The sequence below is a fragment of the Cololabis saira genome, chromosome 3, assembly GCF_033807715.1.
Source record: "Cololabis saira isolate AMF1-May2022 chromosome 3, fColSai1.1, whole genome shotgun sequence".
NCBI lineage: Eukaryota > Metazoa > Chordata > Actinopteri > Beloniformes > Belonidae > Cololabis > Cololabis saira.
In genome coordinates, this window is record NC_084589.1 from 36,918,290 (window position 1) to 36,946,251 (window position 27,962).

Below are 27,962 nucleotides of genomic sequence, written 5' to 3' on the forward strand. Positions count from 1 at the left end.
AGACTTGACTTGCCTTGCCTTGTTGCTGAAACGTGGGGCGGTACGAATGTGGACGTAAATCACCGGACGTCTGATTCCTGCGGAGCTGCATTACTCTCTGTTGTCGCCCCGTTGAGGTTTTAAGATACTGAGCATTTGTACGTTAACGGCTGTTGATTCTGGACGTCTGCATCTGCAGTGAATGAGGAGAAAAAAAAACGCGATCTGGAAGACGGACCATGGCTCGGCAGTCGCTGACTGACATCAGAGCATCTCGGATTATAAATGAACTCTGGCAACGCCGTCCGTCTCTGTTCGTCTCATTGTCTCTCCGTGCGATATGCTTTTCCATCGAAGTTTATTTTTCTTTCCCCCCCATCCGTCTTTCCATTGCAGTGTGGGACTAATAAGTTCTACCGCCATCGCCACGGCAACGGTCCAGAAACGGAAAACAAAGACAGACCTGAGGAAATCTGAAAATTAATGGAAAGCTCATTTTAGGGTAGTTATTATTAGGAAGGTGTAGTTCCTCTACTGTCCACTAGGAGCTGATCCAACGTTACAGCGGAAATTAACATATTTACACCCGGTTTAAAAAAAAAATATATTAAACAGCAAATGTATGCATAAATAGTGGTGTTTATCGTTTTCCTCTGAGTGTCACCTGCTTGTTGTCATCACTTGAGCAACTTATCGCTTAGCATTTTGGTTGTGAACGAAGCGCTAACAGAGGTCATTCTTGTTTTGGAGATAATACGGCTTGTTGTGCTGTAAATTGTACGAACAAATCGCCACTATGAGGGAGGAGTTAGCGGGCGAAGCAGTCTCACTTGGAGTTGCTGGCGAAAGACTGAAGGCAGCTAGCCGGTTGCCGCCTCGGAGTTCTGGCGGTTCTCGTCTCAGACGTCATTTTTATAGTGACATTTGAAACAAGGTTATCATGGACTCGCGTCTTGTAAGGTCGGCATGTTTCTGCTGCCAGAGTTGGTGGTTCCACCTATCAGGTCAGGGTTTGGCGGTTTCAGCTACGACCATTAGCCTCAGACCAAAAGATTTAAAAAAATCACCAAAAAAAGTAGCCGAGGATCCGGTCAGGGTTCCCAGACCACCAAGGGAAGTACTCTTGTCCCGAGAACCCTGTAGTGACTCCGCCCAGTAGAGCCGGAGGAGGGGACTCTGATCGATGTACCAAACTCTACCTTACTACAAGGTCATTTTCTATTGTTTCTAATTGAAATTGTGACTTAGATTGGATGTAGTTTTTAGTAAAAGTGCCTTTTAATAAACCAAAAGAGCTGTTTTTTCCACCGAGGATCCGGGGGTCCCTCTGAGACTGATTCAGGGAATCTTCTTGGTCCTGTCTGGGCCGTCGTGGAGAGTACATGGGATACAACAACACAGTCACGCAGTTTCCATCCATTTGTCAAGCACTTTTGAAGCATTCTTTTAAATTGGAAAAGTTTCTTTTATCTGGTTTGGGGAGAGTAAACAAAGTTGCTCGTGGTGAGTTCAAGCTCCGTTATGGTCGACTGCAACGGACCCAGTTAGCTGTACCAAAACTATGAGGAAGAGGACTGAAACAAAGCTGGCTGCCTTGATGTTCAAGAGTCTTTACCGGCACTGAAACATCATTATACTTCATTCTTGTCAGAAGACAGATGTTGCGTCTGAAACACACAAAGTTGTTTCTGTGGAGATGAGATAAGAAGCCGATCCCACCCACGACCGGGGAATAGCACCGGGGACGACGAGCCGAGAGGAAAACGAGTCAGAGCTAACAGCCTCCTCACTTAAAGAACAACCTGCAGGTTCCGTTGTTTCTGAGGTAAATAAACATTTAATTGAAATGTGTGTTTTAAAGGTTAGTAAGAAGATTTAATATGTTTAATGAGATCTTAGATTCCCTGAAACACCAGATCAGTGACCTTTATTACGTTGCAGAGGGAGTCCTCTTTGGTGCAGAGAACCTAAACTGCGCTACGGTTCATTAGGACCTGAACTGGGCCAGGTTTCGTTTGAACCTAAACTGGGCTACGGTTTGTTGGAAGCGAAACTGGGCTACGGTGCATAAGAACCTAAACTGGGCTACGGTTCATTAGAACCAAAATTGGACCCTTTAGGACTCAGAATCCACCGGTTCCCAACCCTCAAAGTCTTGAATCCAAGGCAACCGGACTCTAAAGGCTGAAATATGCTTCTGCGTCACACCAACGCAGAGCACACGCCGCAGCCGTGACGCCGTGCTGAACCCTTCGGACTTCTCCGTATCTCCATTTGGTCGCGGTGCAGTACCCCCCGCGGCCACTAGTTAGCGATCTTTTCCTGAATGGTTTATCCGACTTTTTCCGGTCACAGTAAATCAAAGAAATAAGGACAACTATTGTGCAAAAAACAAAAACAAAAAAAAATCACATATAAACGAAGAAAAGAGCGCTGAAAGTTCACTACTGATTCAAACCGTAAACCGGAAATGCGTTGCTTCCAAGTGAACCAATCACAGCCCTCTCCGTCTGCGTGTGGTCTGCGTCTCCTCGACGCGTAGTTACAATTTTCGGGAGGTGCACGTCAGTGACGCCGCAGGTGACGGCGTGTCCTCTGCGTCGATCCAAACCACACGCCGTAGGCACGGCGCCATTTTGACGCAGAAGCATAATTCAGCCTTAAGGGTGCTTTCCGACCTGTGGCCCGTTTGTTTTGTTCCAATTCAGGGGCTAAATCGATACAGTTGTTTCGTTTTTTGTTTGTGGCATTTGTGTTCACAAGGCAACCGTCTGTAGCGGTTCAAAGCTGTTAACAAATGCCATGCGCGAACCAACTGTTCGCGGAAGGAGTTTCCTCTTCCGTACTCCGGGAAAAACAACAACTATGGAGCATCGTAAGCGAGTGTGGCTAGTTTGTTTATGTGTGTTTCTGTGTGCTGTGTCGATTAGGTACTCACTGCAAATTAACCGCTCCAGGTCTCGAATAGAAGCGGGCCGAGACCACCTCTCCTCGGCTCGCTTGTTTTGTCCCGCATCCGAGTGCGATTGCTGTGTTCACATATACCAACGAACCAATCTTTAGGGGGGAACGCTCCCTGTTTTGGAACAACTGCTCCAAACAGGTGTGAAAGCACCCTTAGACACCTCACCTTTCACCTTCTAGTTTGGGGTACCACCGAGGGCCAATGCAGCGAGCTGGTGACCAGGTTGGTCATAGATCTCCATGGCAACCGGGATCATGAAGCCCAGGGGAGGAACCTATCGGTCAGATGGGTCAACGACATGAAATACGATCAGAGTGCGTCATCCTGTGTCGTCAGCTACCAGGCACGTCTTTGGGCCCCGCGATTGAAACAGAACACGCCAGTAACACGACTACAAGTGTTTAACGAGATTCATATAAAATCCGGCGCATCTGTTTCCAGTTGGCTTTTGTTTTCGCTGAAGCCCCTGTGCGGTTCTGGAAAAAAGCGTTGCGGGTCCCCTAAAACGGCTCGCAGCATTCCTCGGTGGGTTCGGTCGTGTCCGAGCGTGGGCCGCCGCTCCAGGCCCGGCGTGAGTCAGTGGGGGCACGGAGGGTTAACGAAACATCTAAAAATAGTCTGAACCGGCTTCGGGACTCGTTTGATGTTTAATTTCTCAACGACATGAGAAGACCCGATCAGTGTTGAGCCGGCCCCTGTTTGTGGTTATTTGTCTATTTTCTGTCGGTTTATGGGGCCACATGAAAGACGGTGGCCTTTAGTGAGATCGTCTGCTTTTTTCATCACAAATAAGCCCAGAAATACTCCAGCGCAGTGTCTAGTGTTGTGGGTTTTTACTGATCCGGGTCCAGACTTTACTGTGGAGGTGCGCATACATCACTGCCAGCTGGCGCCATCCTTCCACTCACTTATTTTGCTTTAAAAAAAAACAAAATTCAGGACAAAATTAATGGAACGTTGTGTCTCTGTAAAAGGTATCAGTTTATGGAACAATCTGGATACAGAAGCCAAAGAATGCAAATCAAACATTAGATTTAAAAGAATAATAAAAGCCAGTTTGATGAAGAAATATTATGATAACATAGGGTATGCATCGACGTCACTTTCCCACTGGACCAAGCCCCCTTACTCGCACTGAGTGGCAAAACATCCAACTGGCAAAAGTGGCTGCAACTAGTGGAGGAAACTGTGGAGAAGACGGGATAACAGTCGATTATCGGCTTAAATTAAAGGCAATTGGACTTGACAGTGACCCGTACAGTTACCCCAAGAACCAGTGGTCCATGGACGTTAATATTTGGCCACGAATCCAGTTTCCTGATATTTATATGTACTTAATTTCTACGCCGGGGAAATACACGAAGCAAAGCTTGAAGGCATACAAAAGTCTTGACGCTTGGTCCGACTTCAAGGCAGGATTTGTTGTAGAAATTAAAGTGAGGAGGACACCGAACTTTATGATTTGACCATTTAACGTTAGCTACCCAAAAATCCAACATGACCTGATATAAAATGGGAACCGCAAATCCACGTTGTTTCTGCGAATTGCAGAGATCCATTTGTCTCTCTTAAGCTTATTTTTCGGCAGTCTGTAAAACGATAACTCAGATTTCTTGCTAAATCTATGAGTACAGTCGATCGCACAACAGCTCTTTCCCATTTTAGATGATTTTGAGTCGCTCAAACTGAAAGTCTACGCTGCCACTGAGTCTTTCTGCCACTCAGTGTGGCAGACCCGCTGTGAAGTCGCATCTGTGGCATCATGCACATTCCCTCTATTGTTAAGTTAGCTGGGTTTTCTTTTTTTCCTCTCTCTCTTTTTAGCACCATTGTCATATCTTTTTTCTTTGAATCAAAAACGAATACGACTATCTGTGTTTGACGACAGCTATGTTGTGTTATTTTATTGAAAAGTGTTTTTTTATTGCATAATTTTTAAGTTGATTTAGTTTTTTTTTATTATTACATTAATTGAAATTAGATTTCTTAGGAAAAAGGGACGGATAAAATAAGCTTAGTCTTCTTTCTGTTCCCTTTCATTCAAGGAAAGAGATTTGTTGTAACTATATTGAATTGTTTTGTTTTTCTTTTAATGAATGAATAAAGAATAAAGAGACTTTAGAGCGACCGTAACCCACGGCGGCGTCCTGAGAGACTCCAGATGATGATAAGACCACCTGGACTCCCAGACGTCTACCTGCCCCCCCCGTCCCCCCGTAGGTGACCCAGGCCTGCGATGCAAACAGCAGCTGCCTCCAAAACAACTCCGCCGGCACTCTTTAAGCTCTTTTAGCCCTTATTTTCTCAGCATTTAAGAAGTCCCGTGCGGTCTGAAGCCTCTCTCTTAATGAAGCGCAATTAAAACGCAGAGAAGGTAATGAAAAAATATTTACCCCCAGCCCAATGAAGTGGCGGGTAAAGTGGATGACTCCGCCTAATAAAAGCCACATGACTGTTCTTATAAAACCTTGTTTTTGTGGCGCGGATCTGCGAGGCGTTTGTGCCAGGCGAGGGAATTAACCCCTGGTGGAGGAGGGAGGTGAGAGGAGGTTTATCAGAAAAACGAGGGCATCATCCGCAAACACGAACGTGAGGTCTTACAACTTGGATACTCTCAGTACCATAATATTACCATCGCTGGTATTTCATTATTGTAATATGCATTTTTTTGCTCAAGTCACTTTAAACTCAAGTCACTTTAGATACAATTCTTACTGCTTTTAAATGCTGCTAAATCTATTTTGCTACTATGTATGTTTTATGCTTGTTCCCTTGTTTGATTGTATTGTTTGACAGAATTGTTTTTATGTTTTCTGTGGGGATTGCGGGTGGAAACTAGCATTTCTGCTAAAAATCCGGTGTATTTACACTGCTTAATGTAGTGTTCATTAATATGCATTGTCCCGTCTAAAATAAACTTTGATTTGATTTGATGACGTAGAAGCTTTGGAGGACACGTTAAGTGAACCTAGTGATGGGAATTGAACCGCTGACTTTGGCAGTTATTAGAAACCATGTATTATTCATCAAACCACGGGAAAAATGTTCCTCTTATTTGGGGAAATTTCCCCCAACATCCCCGGTGCAGAGGCTTGAGATGCAAATGTGTGCATGAAAAGAGAGGCAGACATGAAGGAGACATGGCAGCGTGACTCACATCTGCGCTGATTTAGTTTGGCTTGGTTTTTAATGTTTTGTGACTGGTGAAGTTAGCGTACGGTCGCCCGTTCTGGGTGCAGCAGATGTATAACATCAGCCAGGTGAAGCACATTCAGTGGAGATGAGGTGGAGCTCTGTGGTGACTTTAGATCAGGCGGGATGAGAAAGAAAAGACTGAGGTTTTTTGTGTTGAAGTCACGTAGATACCAAACAATAACTACACTTTGTTTGTGGTATGTCGGTAAATCTGTAATTCTTTCAGCCGCTCAGATGTGTGGAGGACTGTGACATCACAGTAGTTTATCAGAGTGCTTTTAAAGCCGACTTTTTTGCAGCTCAAAACCGGTCAACTCGAGTTGTTATTAGTAATTCTGCAGAAAACATGGTTGTTTTGAGTCTCGGATGCCACTGGGGTTGGTTCGGTACGTTCTGTACCAGTCAAAATGGCCATGAATCATATCTCAGTAGAGTTGTTTTTTTTGCTAAATTTATTTATTTATTTTTTTATTTGTTTATTGAGATCCCCATTAGCTGCAGCAGAAACTGAAGCTATTCTTCCTGGGGTCTTAACAAAATAATGGAATACAAAAGAAAACAAATAGAGAAAAGAACTTAAAAAATAAAAAAATACAGATTAAGAGCAAAAAGAAAAAAAGAGCGCTAGAGTTACTGTTACCCCTTAAACATCATTTAATTCTGCATTGGATGCTGTAACCATGACAACAGAAGGATGTTTGCTAGCTGACAGGTCTGCAAAGAAGGGCCGATGAGCAAAGGTAAAAAACGCAGAGAAGAAGAATAGTTTGGTCCCGGGACCAGTAATGGTCCTGGTAGATCTCGGTCCTGGGACCAGTAATATTAGTATTCTATCAGCTGCAACATGATGATTAAAAGCAGAAAAAGTTGAAGAGGAAGTTTGATTCTGCACTTGAATGGTTTAAGTCCCATTTAGCTGAAGGTTTTTTCTGTCCAGCTTGAACAGTTTTCTTCCCCAGAGTCCCCACTTAAATATGGGGTACCTCAGGGCTCTAGTTTAGGCCCCTTTTTATATTCTCTCTACCTGCTTACCCCAGGCAGTTGATTGTTATGCAGATGACGCCCAGATGTACGTTAAAAATCTGGTGGAGCCCAGAGTGTGGAAAATTGTGTCTGCAAGATGTGAAAGTTTTGATGGAGCTGAACTTTTTTGCGTAAATGAAGATATCTTTGTGTTTTGGGAGAATTGACCTGCTGACAGGACGTCTTTGGCTTTTCTCTGAAATTTTTTAGTAATCTAACGTTATCTTTTAACTTGAAAGACGAGTCGGTGCAGAAGTCTAGTTTTTATCGTCTGAGGCTGATCTGCAGAGTTGAGCCTCTTCTTCCTCACGCTGCCATTGGACTGGTCTCTGGGCTAGAGGAAAGAACCGCTTAGTACAGTAAGTGGAGGGGGTGGAGTTATTAACACAAACGGCAATAGCAAGACTGGGAAACGGAGACATTTTCAAATAAGCCCTGTGTGCTGAAAACCTGAAAAAGACATTAGATCCGCTGTTTTCTGATCCCCATAAAGCAGCGTAAAGTGAAGTGTAAAGTGTTGTTGTGAAGTGGGTGGGACCCATTGTTTGACTCCGCCTCCAAAAAACATCTGTTATAAACAGAGCTGTAAATGGGTGCTTGAAAATGATGTCGCTGACATCCCACAAAGATGTCAGCTTATTTCAGATCTTTTCAAGTTCTTCTCTCTCGTTATTATTAATCATCAGGAAACTGAACTTCATTCGTAGATAATTGGACATGTACAGCTTCTGCTGCTCTCTTCTGCTATTGCCGCCCAGCCGTCCGAGACTCGCTCCTCGACCACGGCTTCACCTCGTTGAGCTCTCGGTGCACGACACTCTCCCATCGTTCAAGTGGAGCCCGGTTTGTTTCCGTGTTGAACCTAAACTCCGCTCTGGACACCTTTCCAACTCGGTCTGGGATGTTTTCTGCAGAAGGGAAATTGGAGAAATGCTCAGGGCAGAGTCGCTCGGCCCCCTCAGGGAGCTTCATGAAACTTCCACATCGAACTAAGATGCAAAACGTGTTTCTGAAATGTCGGAGAAAGAGAGAAGCACGAGTGAAACAGGCAGAGTGTTGGAGTGATGCGGTGGAAAACGCTGCGATCAGAAACTACTTCAAGTTTCTCTCAAGTCAAGGTGGCAGCTTCATGCTCATGATAGCAACATTGGTTTTTTTAACCCATCTGTTTGTTAAAAACAGTCAAATGTGCACTTTATATGTTTAGTTCAGACGATAGAATTAAAGCTTGGCTTGTATTGTTACGATTCAGTGGAATCGAACCACCAAACCTCGAGTCCGAGTCCATCCTCAGAGTTTGACTCCGAGTCTAGTCCAAATCATTTTTAAGCACATGCACGTCTTTAAAGGCCGTTTGAAGCAAATTTACGGACACCTTTTCTCGTTCTTATGCTGAATATCAGCTTCTTGTCCAAAGGGAGTTCCAGTGAAATCAGTAAATCTTACTTTAATTTACAAATAAACCGGTTGGCACCGTTTATAACGTCAGCCGGCTGCAGCTGGAAGCAGATGCAGATGTTATCTCACTACGAATTAATCTGAAAAATAAAAGTTGAGGACTTGCCACTAGTTTATGAGTCAAAATGCAGTTAATGCATGACTCCAGGTGCAAGTCATCAATGTTCAAGTCCTATAAAGTTTAAGGCAAGGCAAGTCTATTTGTATGGCATAATTCAACACAAGGTAATTCAAAGGGCTTTACATCAACATTAAAAGCGGCAAGACACAATTAAACAGTAAATAACAAATAAAATGAAATAAAATGATAAGAAAAGAGGTAAAATGATAAAAAGCACAAGTTGTTAAAAAGTAAGGGCAGTAGAGTACAGCAGGTACACATCTCATTCTCACAATGGCAAGAATTACGGGTCAAATACAGTATTACAAAAGTAATCTGTGCCGATTTCGTGCGGTGAATCAGACCAATTTGACAATTCTACGTCACAATGTCTGCATTCAGGGCTTATCCATAGCGGTTTTCAAAAATCATAAGTATTTAATTTAAGAGTACGCTTAAATAACAAATAAAATAAACAAAAAAATTAAGATTTGAGTCAAGATCTACGACTCTGGAGCCTTTTATAGGGGTCTTTATAATGTTTATTTTTCACATATGACCTATATGAGCTGTATATAAAAGCCTTTTAGACCCATGTGGACGACTCTTTTGGGCTGTGCAGAAAGACTCCAACTCCACGAACAAAGTTTCTCTCAGCTTCAGCAGCCAAAGTTCCAACTTATGGCACTTTTCCACTACAACCTACTCAGCCCGACTCGACTCGCCTCCGTTTGGTTCTTTCCCACTATGGGTCTAACGTGCCGAGTAGATACTTTTCTGTTTCTACTCTGCCGAGGTTCTAAGCGGCTGAGTCGGGCTGTGATGTCATCACACTACAGGCCACCGATTGGTCGGGGGTTGGAGTCAGACGTCTGAGTCAGGAGGCGGAAATCAGCAAAAGAGCGACTCTGACGGCGACTTCTTGTTCATTTTATTCCACCAGCAACGGCAGCAAAAGTCTGTTTCCTGATCCAACTCTGAGGTGCAGATGTTCATAAACCTGGTGGCTGAGGAGAGAATTAAAAAGGGATCTAGACGGGCGATAAGAAACGACCAGAACTACCAGCAGCTCTGTCACCTCATAGCTGCTCGCGGCTCCAGCTGACTTTTCAGCAGCGCCGAGACAAACTAAAAACTTAAAAAGCATCGCCGCTTGAAGCTTCTCTCTCTGTCATTTTTTAACTTGATATCAAACACAAGTCACAGACCCAGCAGCACATATATCATCTCCTCCAGGTTCTACATCTTTAGTGTTGTTGTCTTCTTCGTTTGGATCACACAATCAAATACGTCACAGCAGCTTCGCTCCAACCTCCTACTTCTGTTCCAGGTGCTGAATTGTAGTGGAAAAGAAACCAGGCTGGAGTTGAACCGAGTAGTTACTAGTGGAAAAGGGCCATTAGCGACCCGAGGAGTTCTTAAATGAGCCGTTTGACTGAGGACGACCCCGATCCGAGGCCGTTGTGTCACAGTCCCTGAAGCCTCGGACCGGTGACCCGAGGAGCAGGGGGACTCGCTGAGAAAAACAAACGAGGGAACACGATGTCCCTGTTTTTGAAGACGTGTCGCTGCGTTCCCATGATGCTTTTCCCCAGAGGACTCGCACGGCCGGCCTGCCGAACTCCTCTTCATTTCCACGGATATTTTAGGGGGTAGATCGGGGGGAGAGCCGTCCCCCTGCTGCTCCCTGGGAGCCTGACAGGGTCCCCCTGCTGGGACGCTGCGGCCGGCTGCAGCCCTGATCAGATCCAGATGCTTCTCTGACTGATGGGGGTCGCCGCGAAGGTCAGAGTCACGTTTCCCGTCTCGGATCCATCTCTTCTGCCGTGAAAGCGGTGCGTTTCACGATCTCTGCCGAGGCGGCGTTGAGCTCCGCTCCTGCTGAGCCTTTAATGAACTCTTTTATAGTCGGAGGGTAAATCTCAACTGCAATCCATCCTGTTGGGAAACTGCACCATTTTCCAGTCTCTCTCTTTCCTTCCACCGCAGTGAGAATTGTTAATTATAGTGAATTAAAACCAAAAGCAATTAATGTAAATCTGCAGCTGGACGATGTTTTCCATTCTGTGTGGGCTGGAGGATGCTTGGGTGCATCAGAACTAGGCCTGTGTTGAAAAAAATAAATTTTCCAATTCTAAATTGATTCTCATATTAATTCCTAAAAATCGATTTGTATGTCTGAAGATCGATTTTTTTTTGTTTGTTTATGCCCAAAAAAGGGATGTTTTGTTGGACACGAGAATAACAGGTGCCATGTTTTTGCCTTTAAAGGGGACCTATTATGAAAAACACGTTTTTTCTTGTTTTAACATATATAAAGTGGTCTCCCCTCACCCTGCCAGCACAGGGGAGACAAAATACCATGAATTTCTGCACGGTCTCTGACCCCTGCCGGACAGAGTCCCCCAGTGTCACGTGGTTTTTTTTGAGCCGATTAAAATCTGCTCCCGTCGTTACGTAACGACGGGAGCAGATTTCCATAGGTTCAGCCTCCGCTGCTGAAACCACGCCCACAACCAGCTCTCTCCGCTGCTGGAGCGGTGCTTTCTTCAGCCAGTCGGACACGGCGCCGCGGCGGAGCGGATCCGGGTTAAATCATCCAGGTTCCCGGGTGGTTTGGGAGCTGGGTCCTTGGGGATCTGTCCCAGGCTGGACCAGCTTCACCCTCCGAGATTTTCAGGCAAATCTGTCGGTTTGATCCCCGGTAACCGACGATGCGCCGCTGATGCGCTCCGGAGCCGATCTGTGCGCCGGCTGTGGGGTTGCAGCGCCCGTTGCGCAGCATCCGCCGGGCAGATCCGGCTGAAATTCCGCTGGTCGGTCCCCGGGAGTCCCTGCTACCAGTCCAGGCGGGTTCCTGCGGTCCCGGCCGGTCGGAACCGGTCAGATTCCCCCGTTAAAGCCGCGGTGAGGCGCGCTGCTCCAGCTGCGCTGCTCCCGGGAGCCCGGCGTGGCTCCGGGGCCAGCGTTCAGCATCCGCCGGGTAGATCCGGCTTAAATAGTGCATAAATGTTATTTATATACAACTCATATTTTATTTTTTTAACAATAAAGTTTCCATTTGTGAAAATTCAGTGTTGTGATAATTTACAGGCTCGGGCTGCTCTGGCGGAGCAGGTTTATTCTCCTCCCCTGCTACACGTCATTCAGGGAGCCAATCAGCACAGAGCCTCATTATCATACCCCCCCCTTCCCTAAAAATGAGGCGCAGAAAAAGAGGTTAGAAGCGGTAAAACTAGTGACATGGCTCACAGGCTGGATTTATGATTTATGTAGAAAAAACAAGCTTTGTTTAAAATATACATTAAATGCCATAATAGGTCACCTTTAAATATGTTTAAAGGTATGAAAACATTAAAGTTTTCACTTATAATTGCATAAATTGTCTATATTTCATTACAGTATATACTGTCTCTGGGTTACTTTTGCATAAAATGCTAAAAACCAAATTCTCAAAAATTAAAAACCGAAAAAGCCTGCCAATGGGAAAAAATTCGAACGGAATGTGGTAAAAATTAAAACCAAATAAAACCGATTTCTGTTTGATAATTCGATGTTTTTGAAAGCAGTTATATCAGCAACGCATTTCCGGTTCCGGTTCGTGAAGCAGTCGTGAACTTTCAGCGCTCTTTTCTTCGTGTGTTTTTTTTTGGGTTGTTTTGGTTTTTTGCACAATAGTTGTCCTTATCTCTTTGATTCATTGTGACCGGAAAAGCTGGAAGCTAAACAAAGTATCAACTAACGCTCTGGGGGAGTATTGCACCGCGGAGAAATGGAGTGACGGAGAAGTCCAAAGGGTTCACGACGGCGTCACGGCGACGGCGTAGGCTCTGCGTTGGTTTAACGCAGAACCTTAAATCCGGCTTTACAGCATCAATAGCTGCCAATACTTGCTGTTGAATCTCAGTATATTACTAGTATTAATATGTTGCATAACTACAGTCAAATAATGCATGCAACAGCTCAAACACTCTTATTAACACTAACCCAAATCAATATCGGATCGAATCAAATCTTGATAATTGATTCTGAATCTTAAGAATCGGAATCGAATCGATTCTTGACATTTGCATCGATCCCCAGCCCTGATCAGAACTACAAAAATATATCAGTTTATTATTTTAAAATGCTAAAACCTACGGTGTTTTAAGCGTCTGTCCTTGTGCCCCCCCAGGACCATGCACAGCTCCACGGCGGTCCTGCTGCTCCTCGGCCTCCTGGCCGGCCCCGGCTGCTCCCTGGACCCCCGGGACCCCAACGTCTGCAGCCTGTGGGAGAGGTGAGTGCCCGGGCCCCGGCCCTCGTGACAGACACGTGTTCATGAAGGTTTGATACCTGCAGGGTTCAAGAGCAGAGCTGCAGACTCTGGCGGAGTGGTGTTTCAACGGGGGCCAAATGAAGCGGTGAAATGGTGTGGACTCTGATTGGACATGACAGGATGACTCCATCTCTATGTCCCCTAGAAGTGATAGATAGATAGATAGATGGATAGATAAATGGAAGGATAGAGTAATAGATAGATGATAGAGTAATAGATAGATAGATAGATAGATAGATAGATAGATAGATAGATAGATAGATAGATAGATAGATAGATAGATAGATAGATAGATAGATAGATAGATAGATAGATAGATAGTAGGAGTGTAACGATACACTAATCTCACGATACGGTACGATACACGATATTGAGGTCACGATAACGATACGATATTATAGCAGAATTTTTTTAACAACCTTGAATGAGGAACATATGACTGGAAAAAATGTATTTTATTTAAAAGACACAAAATACAAAACAATGCTGTGCGTTTGCCCTATTGTTACAGTTTGTAATGCTTTATAACTGTTTAAGTTTTAAAAAGAAAGCCAGGCCAAACATTTTCCACAAACTGAACTTTATTATGCATCTTCAGTTTCATACAAGTAAAAATATTTTTTTCTTTTCCAGAAATGTAACAACTAAAATTAAATAAATTTAAAAAAAGTAAATAAATACATACAACTTTACATCATAAAAAAGATTGATGCTCACCTTATAAGTGTAAGAGGAGATTTATTTTTGTTAAGAAGGTTATTTTGGTAATTCAGGGTTCATTATTTTATAAATATATTCTTTATATTTTGATGTAAATCAGGGACTATAATGACACTAGTCAGTTTATCTGTAGTTGTTTTAGATTGGGCGGAGTGATACAGCACTAGGTGCTGTGTTGATGTTCTAAAATCCTACGCTGTTGAGCGGACATTAAAGTACACTGGAGCTCAGCAGAAGTTGTCCCCGTGTTTATCCTACTCACGACCAGAAAAAGGTTTAATTTAATAAGGTAAGGCTTAACTCTACACCAGCCTTACATAAGTAAAAGTTCAGAGCTCAAAACCCTGCAAGAGTCCCGTGATAGGGGGATCGTTGACAGGAGCGAGCGGAGGAAGATTTTGGTCCGCGGGTCGAGGCGCGGTCGGATGCGCGTTACTAGTCAACACAATAGATTCATATTAATAACCCAATATCGTGCTACAGTTTGTCATCTCCACGACACGTATTGTGACGTTTTTGTATCGCCAAATTTCGTGGCACGATATATTGTTACACCCCTAATAGATAGATAGATAGACATCTTAACAAACTGACGTGGGTTAAAGGCTTCTCAGCCTGCACACACATTCTGGAAGCTGTTTTACGCCGGACGTCCTCCCTGATGCAGCCGTTCGACTTTGAGACTATATGAGACTGCAGAAAGAGGGCGTGGTAAGAGTAAAGGTGGACCGACGTGTGGCTGGGAAGGGAAGGAGAGCATCTTGGTTCAGTTTGTTAAAGAATCTAAACGTTCCCTTGAGTGTGGTGACTCACAGAGAGAAAGGGAGGTGGCCAAGTCATGCTTGAGTCAGTTGAAAAACACTTGTTGTTGTTCAGACACTCAGCAGTTCAACTGAACACTGACCCATGAAGATCAGACACTGCTGTCGTGGTGTCCACCTGGACCTGGACCAGAGACAGCAGAGGAGACAGATGTCTCAGGAGACCAGAAGAACCTTCTAGACCTGGATGTTGAAGACTAAAGACCTTCCATGAGGACCAGAAAACATCTCTACAAGTGGACTAGTGTCCATGAGGACCAGAACACCTGTCTACATGTGTCTGTCTGCGTCTCATAATTTTTGTTTAGTTGTTTTTGGTTTTTCTTTGATGATGATGATGATGATGATGATGATGATGATGATGATGATGATTGAATGATTCTGTTGCAACAAAGAAATTATTACTTTGGCCAGTTTTAAGTTATTTCCATGGACATTTGGGGTTTTCTGTCCTTAATGGAAGGGCATCAACAAATCTGTGTGTAATTAGGTAATTAAAATAAAAGGCAGAATTATGAAAAGTTCTTTTTAAAACCAAGAATTTGTTTAAATAAACTAATTTGTCATCACCCTCTGGGAACAGATAAGTGAAGTCTTTCTGGGGCCGGTCCACAAATGGCCGACGGATCAGATGGGTCGGGATTTCGCTTCATCCTGCGGGAATCTTGTTTATCTGCACCATCAGTCCAGCCAGCGGCGCCAACACTTCACTAAAACTAGAGTTTAATATGTGTATTTGTCAGGATCAGATTGTTGGGATGGCCAAGGTTGGTCCTAGCGGGGTCATTCCTGCTAGAGCTAGAGCTAGAGATACAAACAATTCACAAACAGCTAGGGTTATGACCAGTTAGCTAGTGGTTAGAGCTATGAGCAGTTTGTGAGCAGTAAGAGCTATGAGCTATTAGCAAACAGCTAGAGGTATGAACAGTTATCCAACAGCTATAGCAACAAACTATTAGCAAACAGCTAAAGCTATGAGCAGTTGGTGAACAGCTAGAGCTACGAACTGTTAGCTAGTAGCTAGAGATGTGAGCAGTTGACAAGCAGCCAGGAGCTGTTCGATAGTAGCTAGAGCTAGGAGCAGTTAGCTAGCAGCTAGAGGTATGAGCTGTTGGCTAGTGGGTAGAGCTGTGAGCAGTTGGTGAACAGCTAGAGCTACCTGAAATTTACACGACATGGTGTTGCAACATGAACCACATGTATATGTTATCTACTAGGGATGGCCAAGGTTGGTACTAGCGGGGTCTTTCCTGCGTCTTCTCTGACCGTGAATGTTGTTCTGCTTCTCAGCTTCACCACCTCCGTCAAAGAGTCCTACTCTCATCCCTACGACCATGTGACGGAGGAGCCCTGCTCGGACCCCCGGACCTCTTACAGATGCATGCGTCACAGGTACCGACGGCACTTCCCGTCCCCGTCCATCACCGTCTAGGCATCGTGTCTTGACTGCAAACTTCTTTCAGGATCACCTACAAAACAGCCTACCGGCAGGCGGTGAAGACCGACTACCGCAAGAGGTACCAATGCTGCCCGGGCTACTACGAGAGCGGCAACAAATGCGTCCGTAAGTACCTCTGCAAATATTTGAACAGCCAACACCTCCCCAGACCAGAACTTGCGTTTAGTGTTCAGCTCAATTTAATCCGATAGATTGAGTTTGGTTCATTTTACATACGTATCCGGCTCGTTCGAACAAGTGACGGTCAGGCGGAGAAAAACCAAAAAAACAGGCCAATTTGGCCCACTAATGATTTGATATACAGTAATCTCTCGCTATAACGCCTTTCACGTCTCGCTGCTTCACAAATTTGCATTGTGCATCATGTTCTGCATTCTGATTGGCTAAACAGTCTCCCCGCTTCTTCACTTCTGTGTCAATAACGTTGGTCGCTTAGCAACAATGCTGAGAACGGCCAATGAGCTTCAGCAGCAGCTCAAGAATGGGACCCTTTGATGAATCGTTCATTACAGTTCTCAAATATAATCGATGGTGGCATGTTGGTTTATAAGAATCTTTTTGCCCAGAAGAAACAAGAGCGACAACAACGATCCATAACTATGTTCTTCTCTCGAATAACCACACCTGCACTGCGGGCTTTAGAAGAAAAAGACGCTACAGAGCGAGTCGGGATGCAGTGGCATCAGAAGAGCAGTGAAATACAGGCCAGTCACAATTTGTTCTACTGTACTTATTGTATTTTTTTTTATAATCATTTTTCATTTTCTCCCGTTCAAATCCAATTAATCGGGTCGCGGTGGGGCGGGGCTGATCTCCGCAATTTGAAGCCTTGTATAATAATTGTTAATTTTAATGCCAATTCATAAAACATCTAGCTTTGCTCATAAAACTGATGTTCCATCATGCACAAGTCTCTGGTACCTGTATCTTGGTGCTGTATCGGAGTTGAAATGACTATTGAAGTAAATCAGAAAAAAGTGATTGAATTTCTAACACTAAATATTTATTTATCCATTGAAATTATGTATCTGAAGGTTTTTTAACATTCAAATAGTCAACTTGAAAGATCCTCGTGTTCGTTTGTCTGGTAAGCCATAGGAAAACCAGTGAACAGAATCAAATGTTAATACAAGCTTTTATTATATCATGCACAATGTTTTCCAGCTGGAGGTCCTTTTCTCAAATCACATAGGTAGAAGAGAAATGCATACGGTGCTCATCAATCCAGCCCTATTTATACTGAAAAGGGAGGTGTTTTGAACGTTATAGCTGCAGATGTTGAACCTTATCTGTGGAGAAATCTGTGGGGAAAGAAACCTAAATATGTCACACTTTCAGCCATATATATCTTGCTGATTGTTTCTTACTTGAGATGCTAACGCAGCAAATACCTAAGATCACTAAAACCTTTCTGTTTTAAAACATCTGTTTCTCTTCATTGTCTTCACCTAAAGAAGAACTCAGCTAAACAATCTAGTCATACAAACCAGGATGTGTTCCTGCGTTGAGAGTAACCACCAGTGTAAAATCTTATAGAAAAACCCCTCAAACCTTTTCGATTCTAGATTCTAGATCGTGAGCGTACCTCAAGCAAAAGGAGGGAGCACAAATGACAGCTGTCATTTGTACATTAACAGACTGTATTGGACATGAACTAAGCGGAAGTTAAATGAGATGATGTTCGGTTATTTGTTTTAGTCAAGCTCTCAGTATGATGTCATGTATTATATAGTTTCATAAAAAATCCACCAAAAACACAAAAATGTAATAATAATAGATGTCAGCTGTCTATTACTGAATATTCAATCTAAAAAATCGATGGCTTTTCCTTGGGTTCCGGGTTGTTGCCTTTGAATTTTTTGCAGTTGAATTTTTTAACATTTAAAAACATTTAGATACATAATTTCAATGGATAAATATTCAGCGCTACAAATTCAATCACTTTTTTCTTTCAAAATCCGATGACACAGATTTACTTCCATAAAGGACCCTCCAGTTTAGTTTTTCAGTCTCTTTATAAAGATCCAAAGGGGAAAACACTAGCGGCGATATTAGAGGTAGACCAGTTGGCTAGTTATTGGCCCATTTTTAACCATGCAACTCAGTGTTTAGTGTGTGGCCCTCAGATCCAAGTGCAAATGTAATTTAAGAGAGCCGGGTTCCCGTATTATATATAATTTTTATTTCCAACTTCAACTTGTCATCTTACAACGGCTTCTTAACCATATATGAAGTAGGCCTACTGCATGAAATTAACCTATATAGTGACGCATGTTTACAAAATAACATGTGCAGAGGTCCTGTAAAAAAAAACCCACTAACTTAATAAAGGTTATTTATAGTGCTGAGAAATCCCATCAGCATTAATCAAGAGCAACCGCTAAACTCTTGTGAGGGCTGCGGTTTGTCGCTGAAACAATGTCACAATCATTCACAGAGCAACTCGTTCTCGTTACTCACAGTAGGCAGCTCTTTCTTTCTTGTTTTTTTTTTTTTTTTTTTTTGTTCCAGTCAGAATGAGCAGCATGTGGATCATGAATAACCAAAATTATGGGTTTGAGTCCACCGGGACTTCTCGTGCTACTTGGTGTGTTTGCTGGAATTTTAAAGTAAAACATATCAAATGCGTTTGCATTTCATGGCTTTTACATAATATCAGCAGTTTTGGTTTCATTAGCTAAACATCTGTCCAGTTCTGAGGTGCAGGTCTTAGGAGGAAAGAAATTCTGCTCTGTATGATTTTAACTACTGTATGATTTTAACTGCTGTGCTGTAAAACAAAATATCCAAAACTCCTTTCCTAATGTTGGTGGTCCGTTTCATACCAAGAAACAAAACAAGAAAATGCCACATCAGGACTTAAATTTAGAGCCATGTGAAACGTGTAAAGCAGTTTTTATGCACATTTAAGATCATGCTTAATGCTTTTATTTTGGTAATTCATTAATTACCTTATGAAGTCACAGGTCTTTCTGTGAATAAAACCACAAAATTGTATTAGCTTTTGTAGTTGTGAATCCCGTTTTGAATAAGCAGGTGTCACTTTACTCTTTGTTTTGAGAATCAGAAAGTATTTATGATAAGAGATTCTAACGGCAACTCTACCGGTGGGTTTGTGTCTTGGCCTACAGGTAGCAAACAGCTAGAGATACAAGCAATTGGAAAACAGCTAGAGATACACAAATTTAGCAAACAACTACAGCCATGGGCAGTTAGCTAGTGGCTAGAGCTACGAGCAGTCGGTGAACAGCTAGAGCTACAAGCTGTTAGCTAGCAGCTGGAGCTATGATTTGTTAGCAAACATCTAGAGATACAAACAATTAGCAAACAGCTAGGGTTATGACCAGTTAGCTAGTGGCTAGAGCTATGAGCAGTTGGTGAGCAGTATGAGCTATTAGCAAACAGCTAGAGTTATGAACAGTTATCCAAAAGCTATAGCAACAAACTATTAGCAAACAGCTAAAGCTATGAGCAGTTGGTGAACAGCTAGAGCTACGAACTGTTAGCTAGTAGCTAGAGGTGTGAGCAGTTGACAAGCAGCTAGAGCTAGGAGCTGTTCGATAGTAGCTACAGCTAGGAGCAGTTAGCTAGCAGCTAGAGGTATGAGCAGTTGGTGAAAAGCTAGAGCTACCTGAAATTTACCCGACATGGTGTTGCAAGATGAACCACATTTATATGTTATCTACAGTAAAGTGTTGATCTCTCCCAGTACACTGTCAGGATTTTGGATATTTTAACCAACGCACACAGGCTTCAGCATTCAAAACCCCACAAGCTACAGGCTAACAGCTCGTAGCGCTAGAATATGATGTTACAAGCCGTTTTACTTTCAGCAAAGTAGGAAGGGAGATAGTTGGCGAGCTAAGCTAACAGCAACATAGATTGAACTGAACTGCAACTAAAACCTCAGTTTTATAACCATTTGTAAATCCTGTAGCCTATGTCGGGTTGTTTTTTACTATCACTTTTATGGACTGTGTTCATTTATCATATTACGTACTGGAAAAAACGGATCACCGCTCATATCGGTGGTACGCTGCTCCTTTTTACCAATTAGAATTCTTTGACAGTTACTGTAAGTGAACGTGGAGGATCTTTAGCATCTGCTAACTAACCATAACACATTCACTTTGTGAAAAAAAACAACTCTAAAATGATCTCTCATGAGTCTGGTACCCCCCACACACTCCCCTTCACAACCTTTTCCACAACATACCGAACCAGTAACAACAGTGAATCTCACAGGAACATCCAAGAACCACAACTCAAACGCCACATGCTGTCTTACTCTGATTGGGCGTCCGTCTGATGACGGCCACAAGCAGTTTCTTCTGTGTTTATCGTTGCTTTCATCTAGAAATCAAAGACATCCAGAGGAACCAGACTCATTCTTTGGATCAAAAAGAATCAGGACGCCTCACCAGGGCTCTATCTTGGTTGGCTTCACGGCAAAACATAGCAGCTTTCTTTTGTCAACTGAAACCGTGTTTGATGTATCCCTGTAAGGTGGCGCCGCTGCGACAGAAAGAAAGAACTTTCCTATTAATGTTGATGCAGATGCAGATTTACATCCCAAGAAAAGTGCAGAAAACAGCAGTGGTTAGGCCCCTTCTGAAGAAGAGCAATTTGGACCCAAATGATCCTAATAACTACAGCCCAGTATCCAATTTACCATTTTTAAGCAACATTTAAGAGACTTGTTTTCATTCAAATGAATTATTTTTTTAACACACAACCATATTTTTGAGAAATATCAATCAGGTTGTAGGATGAACCAAAGTACAGAGACAGCTGTAATTAAGAATGTTAATGATCTCAGGTGTAATTTGGACTCTAACAATATATCCGTCCTAGTGCTACTGGATTTAAGTGCAGTCTTCGATCCAGTAGATCACCCTACTCTTTTAAATAAACTTAATAAACTTCCGAACCTCACAGATCGGAAATTTATGGTAAATATGGATACATGCTCCTCAGGGATCTGTGAAATAAACTGTGGTGTCTCCCAAGGATCAATTTTAGGCCCCATGCTTTTTAACCTATATAATACCATCAGGAGACATGGCATCCACTTCCACAGCTACGCTGATGACACACAACTGTATATTGCCATGTCTCCTGACAACACAAAAAGGGAAAGAGTCAGGCCGGCTCACCAGGGCTTTATCGTGGCGGGCTTCATGGTCAAAACATAGCAGCTTTATTTTCTAAACTGAAATCGTGTTTGATGTTGGATGTATCCCTTTAAGGGATTTAAGGGAAATAACTTTCCTTTTAATGTTTGAAACATCTCAACTTAAACCTTGCATCCCCTTAGACGTGATGATAAAGCTCCATCTCAGATTTACAAACCTCTGTAAACGCTGGTGGATGATCTTAGAGGCGTGTGACGGTAATAGACTTAAACACCTGATAGGGGCCTCTGGGACTGCCCTCAAATTGTTCGAATCCTACCTCACAGATCGGAAATTTATGGTAACTATGGATACATGCTCCTCAGGTGTCCCCCAAGGACCAATTTTAGCCCCCATGCTTTTTAACCTATGCTTTTTAACCTATGCTACCACTAGGTGATATCATCAGGAGACATGGCATCCAATTCCACAGCTACGCTGATGACACACAACTTTATATTGCAATGTCTCCCGATGACACAAAAAGGGAAAGAATCAGGCCGGCTCACCAGGAAACCGTTTGATGTATCCGTTTAAGGTGTCTCTGCTCTGAGGGAAAGAAAGAGCTTTCTTTTTAATGTTTGAAACATCTCAACGTAAACCTTGCATCCCCTCAGACGTGATGAAAGCTCCATCTCAGATTGACAAACCTCGGTAAACGTCGGTGGAAGAGGCGTGTGACGGTAATAACAAGGTTCCTGAGCTCCGTGCTTGAAAACCTGAAATTGTGAGGACAAATTCCCGCCCCGGAGGGGGGATAAATGTGCATTTATGGCTGCGTATCGTGAGTCAGCAGCCGTCTCGTGCCCCGCCGTCTCCGTGTATACGTGTTTCCTTTTGTCACCAAACACAAAACCTTCTGATTTCCCTGAAAAGCTGAGTCGGAGCCCGCAGATCGCTGTGTTCCAGCGCTCCCTCTCATCAACGTGTCATCTAGAGAGCCCTTCAGCACAAAGAAGTGTTTTTCAATATTCCAAACATGTATACTGTAATTACATATAATCATACTTACCTCCGTCGTTTTGATGACACAGTGGATCCCCAAGGTCCCTCCTCCGGTATCCACACGGGTAAAGAGCGGAGCATAATCAGTGAAATTATGTTTATTGTTTTTGAACGGTGCATTCACAGCTCGTGCTTCTTGACAGAAAACACTTGTCATTTTGTAATAAGGATTTACAAGATTTGTGGCAAATGATTAGTTTCAGACGCGAGTCGCTTTGAATCAGATGAATCAACAGAAGAAGCATTTATGGCGCTGGCAACCGAGAAGCGTTTTTTTTTTACGAGGAAGCTGCTGGACGGTATGATCGGCATCTTTGCGCTGCTGCTCGGAGCCGGGTCCAGCTGTCGCGCTGGCAGCGGGTCGAGGGGCGGAGGGGGTTCGGGGGGAAATGCAGTTCAGCTGAAAAGATTATTGATTCAGTGAATAAAAAAGATTAAATTAAAACAAACCAGGTGCAACGTGTAATGAATAAAACCTTCAGCTTTTATTGAAATCAGTCAGTGTTTTTTTTTTAAATCTTTCAAAATAGCTTAAACAAGAGTGAAATGAGGAAAAGTGTCACTTTTCTCTCTTTTTTTAAATATACCGTTAGCTGTTATTTACTCTTATTTACTCATGTTCGATATATATCTGCTGGTGTTTGTAACAGCTGAGTCTCCGGATGTCTGTTCCAGCGTTGTTGGTAGAGCTTTGAGACTTTAAAGCCACTCTGTTACAATACCACGCTGGACCACATAGGGGCGCATGTCTCGTGAATGAGGACGTCTCGTGAATAGGGACTGTCCAGCACGTCTCGTTACGTCACTTTTACCCCTTTTCCTCCTTACTTTTCCACAGCACGGGTGCTAACGGGAGCCATGTTAGTTACATCGCTGCAAACGTCAGTTACGTTCCTGCGTTTGCGTGAAAGTTGAAGCAACAACAAGGTATTTCCTCTAATAGGACTTGGTCCACGTAGCACCTCCGTGGACACATCTCTAAAAGACAGGTTGTCTCCTCCTCAGACCCATGATGCTTTGCTGCATCCAGATTCATTCTCATTTGAAAATATCTCCGTCTCCCAGTCTTGCTATTGCCGTTGGTCTTAATAACTCCACACCCTCCACTAAGCGGTTCTTTCCTCTGGCCCAGAAAAGAGTTGGTGCTACCTTGGAACCGGTTCTTCTGGCCCGGAGCCAGTTCTTTGTCAGTGGAAAAAGAAAGCCCGGTTCCAAACTCAGCACTGGCCCAGAACCAGAACCAGAACCCGCCCTGGAACTGGTTTGGTGGAAAAGGGGTATTTGTGCCACTAGAGGTGTGCTTTGTTGTGTCTTATGCCAGGGGGGGTAACATATGACTTTCCTTGTGATTTGCTGCCCCCGTGTGGTCGGAAGTGGAATCCCCACATAGGGTGGCTTTAAAAAAGCCTCATTTTTTTCAACCTTCACTCAAATACCTGGCATCTTAATAAACATGAGATATGGAGTAAAATACAAAACCAGTTCTGTTCATAGCTGAGGGGTTGAAGGAAGAGTTTGCATCCACCCCATCCCTGGTTCTGAATGTTGCGCCTCTTTTGAAAATGCTGTCACGTGTTTAAATAGATTCAGGACAAATAGTCCGTAAAGTCATCCTTAGTTTTCTGAAGAGAAGCTCTTGAGCTCAGTTGGGCGCTGCCATCCTGGCAGCAGCTGACTCGGCCCGACCCGGTTAATGCGAACAGTCCTGGCAGTTGATCGGAACACGCCCACCTGTAACATCCGGTACCACCAGCTTGTCCTGTTAGCGGCGGCTGTTTTTCCCGGAGCAAGAGTGAGCGAACAGGTCTGGAGAGCCAGGAGGGACACGCCCATCTAATGTCAATGAATGACTTAAGTCCTGCTAACTTGTGATGCTAACTAATTTACATTTTTACACTCAATCATTTCTTAAATATACCAAACATCCTCATCTCAAGTTTTTCTACCGAAACAACATCAGGAATGAGGACTAGCAGAGCTCCGGTTGGTGGTCCGGCCGGGTTGCAGTCGAGTATCGCGGGATGGCTGATACTAGGGCTGAACGATATACCGTTATCGTATCTATATCGAGATATGAACATTCAAGACATTAATAACGGAAAAGCAACGATATAAACGATATATTTCCGCTTGCCCTGCTTATACAGCTCGAGCAGTCTCCATAAACTTACTTTTAAGATTGCCCTTGAACGCACCACTACGGCCAGCCAACCACAAAGCTTATTTCATGCTCGCTGTTGATCGACAGCTGAAGCCAACCAATGACAAACATAGGAGGGTGGGAGGGAGGGAGACGTAGACGCACACAGCCACACACACAGGAGAGCGGAGAAGAGCGGATAAATCCAAACGGAATACAGGAGACATGAGTGCGGAGGATAATGCGGCCGGTGGCAGTGCAGAATCTAATTTTGTGCCAAAACATAAATCATCCTCCATTATTTGGAGGTATTTTGGATTTAGAAAGGATGATGTCAACCAGAGCGAGGTGTTGTGCAAGTCGTGCTTGGTGAAAATTGCGACGTGTATTTCGCAGCCATCCGTTTTTTTTTATTTTTTTTTATTACAAAATAAAAATAGAGAAATAAACCAAAATAATCCGTTACCCATCTTTTGTTTTGATAATAAAAAATTCATTGATGTGTTTGAAAATCGAAATTGGGAATTAAAACAGCGAGTGGAAAACTCTTTTCTCTATTTCCTATTCGTTGGAGGATACTGAAAAACAAGGATTGGACAAATGGGGGGATTGCACATGCGCAGTAATAAATTAAGACAGTTGTTTCTGGTTCTTTTGTTGATCAGATTGAAAGTTAACATTTTTAGATATTTAATTGTTGAAACAGAAAATAAATCAAATATGAAACATGGGAGTGAAACATGAGTTTAATCTGTAATCTGTCTTCACTCCGTCATGAAACTGCAGTGATGTTGTCACAGTCCGTTCAGCTGCAGCGTCCAATCAATAACATGTACTGAACTCCAACTCTAACTGCATTGGTTATTTATCGTTAAAGCGGAGCTACAGTAAAATATTTTGATTATTATTTATTATTGAGTGACTTTATGTTAATGTTGATGACTGGCAGTGAGTTCTAATCAATAAAACTGCACTCTTTTGATTTCTGATGTTTTTATTTTTCTGAAAAATGCTTGGTTTTCACCGAACCGAAGTCATATCGTATCGTATTGATATCGAGATATCTGGCATAAATATCGAGATATGAAATTTTGTCCATATCGTTCAGCCCTAGCTGATACCCGGTCGGCTCTCGTTTCAAAGGTCAAAGGTCCCTTTAGTGGTGAGGTCAGAAATGACGGCTGTATATGGCCGAAGGTAGTGATTAAACTTCGTCCCAGGATCCTTCCAGACCAGCCCTCGGCCGGTGATACAATCAACAACCCAACACCAGGGTCTGATCAGATTGGATTCGTTTAGATTAACCCTAATATGGTTTTTCATCTTGTTTTTTCTTTTTTCATGAAGTAAAAACAAGGACTCGTTTTTTCCAGTTGCGTCTCCTGGTCAAAGTTAAAATGTTGACGTGACCAGGAGAAGCTGTCCACGCCCTAATTAGCTCACGTTTGGACTCCTGCAACTCCCAGTCTTCTCTTAGTCGCCTTCAACTTGTCTTAAATGCTGCTGTCATCTTCTAACCAACACTAACAGACATGTGCACATCGCTCCTGTCCTTAAATCCCTTCATCGGCTTCCCGTCCTTTATAGAGTTGATTTTTTTACTTTTGATGTCCGGTTTTAAAGCTCTTAACAGCCTTGCACCCTTGTATTTATCTGAGCTTTTGACTGTCCGTGATCCCAGTAGAGCTCTGAGATCAACTAATCAACTTTTGCTGGAAACCCGATGTCCAAATATAAACAATGGGGGGACTGAGCCTTCTCCGTTGCCTAAATCTAGGTTATAAAGCTATTTAAGATGCTTTTAACACCCTGTAGTGTGATTAAACTTTTACCTTACTAGATTTTGCTGTATGTTATTGTTTTTCCTGCTCTGCCCAGCTGGCCTCCAGAAGGAGGATCCCCCTTATGATCCAGGTCCTGGTCCAGGTTTCTTCCCTCCCAAAGGGGAGTTTTTCCTTGCTACTGTTTGGCTTAAGGTTTTTCTCCCACTAGGGGAGTTTTTACCTGCCATTGTTTATGTTTATGTAATAATTGCTCGGGGGTTTATGTTCTGGATCTCTGGAAAGCGCCTAGAGACAACTTCTGTTGTAATAGACGCTATAGGAATACAATTGAATAGAATTGAATTTTATTGTTCTAGTTTAGTTTTAGTTTAGTTTATATTTTGCACATAAAACATAACAGTAAAAAACAAAGGTCAAATGAAGCATGGTGCAGGAGAGGTGGAAGCCAAAAAGGCTTATGAAAATACAACAGCAAAAGTAAAAACACAATATAGAAATAGATAATATAAGACAGAAAAAGACAATTTAACATGAAAAAGAAAAACACTACTGAATTATTGAAAAATGGAAAAAAAATGAAGAAAATGTAGTTATCCTCCTTTTATCTATTACTTGCTGTAAAGCACTTTGGCACACCGAAAGGCTATTGAAAAGTGCTGTATAAATATAAGTGCATCACATTACAAATAAAAGCTTTCGGTGCCCCGGGACGTGTCCAGGGGGGACTCCACTCATGTGTTTTAAGCGGGTTGTAGATGATCTGCTTGTGAACAGCCTCTCGGCCCTCGGATGACGGTCATGTTTGTGCTTTTCCCCGACAGCTCGCTGCACCAAGGAGTGCGTCCACGGCCGGTGCGTCGCCCCGGACCGCTGCCAGTGCGAGGGAGGCTGGCGAGGCGACGACTGTTCCAGCGGTATGAATCAGCTTCTCCTCACTCTCCCTCCTTCCCTCCTTCCTGCAAGCGCTCACTTGAGCGAGTGTGTCTGTCAGCCGGCCGGCCGGCCGGCGCCCGTATACGCTACATGTACACAACAGGAAACGGCCGAGCTTCAGATCTCTGTTCCACAACACGGGACGACCTCTGCAAATGGAAATGGCAAGGAGGCGTGACGGCAAGCTGGCCGCCGTGAGTCACAAACATCCCGGTCCAGAGGAACATTCGGCTCCTCTAATGGCGCTTTTTCACTAGTACCTACTCAGCCCGACTCGACTCGGTTTGGTGCTTTTCCAGTAGGGGTCTAACGTGCACAGAAGATACTTCTCTGTAACTACTCTGCCGAGGTTCTAAGCGGCTCAGTCGGCTGTATCTGACATCATCACACTACAGGCCACCGATTGGTCGGGGGGTTGGAGTCAGACGTCTGAGTCAGGATGTGACATCAGTGAAAGAGCGACTCGCGGTTTCTTGTTCATTTTATTCAACCAGCAATGGCAGCAGAAGTCTGTTTGGTGATCCAACTCTGAGGTGCAGATGTTCATAAACCTGGTGGCTGAGGAGAGAATTAAAAAGGGATCTAGACAGGCGATAAGGAACAATCAGATCTACCAGGAGCTCTGTCACTTCATAGCTGCTCACGGCTCCAGCTGACTTTTCAGCAGCGCCGAGACAAACTAAAAAAAATTAAAAAGCGTCGCCGCTTGAAGCTTCTTTCACTCTTATTTTTTAACTTGATATGGAACACAAGCCACAGACCCAGCAGCACATCTATCATCTCCTCCAGGTTCTACATCTTTAGTGTTGTCTTCGTTTAGATACACAATCAAATACATCACAGCAGCTTCGCTCCAACCTCCTACTTCTCATCTGGGTATTGAAAAGA

General features: G+C 43.4%; 1 protein-coding gene across 1 annotated transcript in view; it reads left to right on the plus strand.

The window, feature by feature from the left end:
- The window catches only part of pear1 (platelet endothelial aggregation receptor 1), a 97,312-nt gene that overhangs the window by 26,821 nt on the left and 42,529 nt on the right, over positions 1 to 27,962 (plus strand). Inside the window, exons 2-5 of the mRNA XM_061717409.1 lie at positions 12,895 to 12,999; positions 15,870 to 15,971; positions 16,043 to 16,143; positions 26,963 to 27,055. Of these exons, the coding sequence (XP_061573393.1) occupies positions 12,899 to 12,999; positions 15,870 to 15,971; positions 16,043 to 16,143; positions 26,963 to 27,055 (397 nt within the window). The 5' untranslated portion in view covers positions 12,895 to 12,898. The remainder of the gene's footprint in view (positions 1 to 12,894; positions 13,000 to 15,869; positions 15,972 to 16,042; positions 16,144 to 26,962; positions 27,056 to 27,962) is intronic.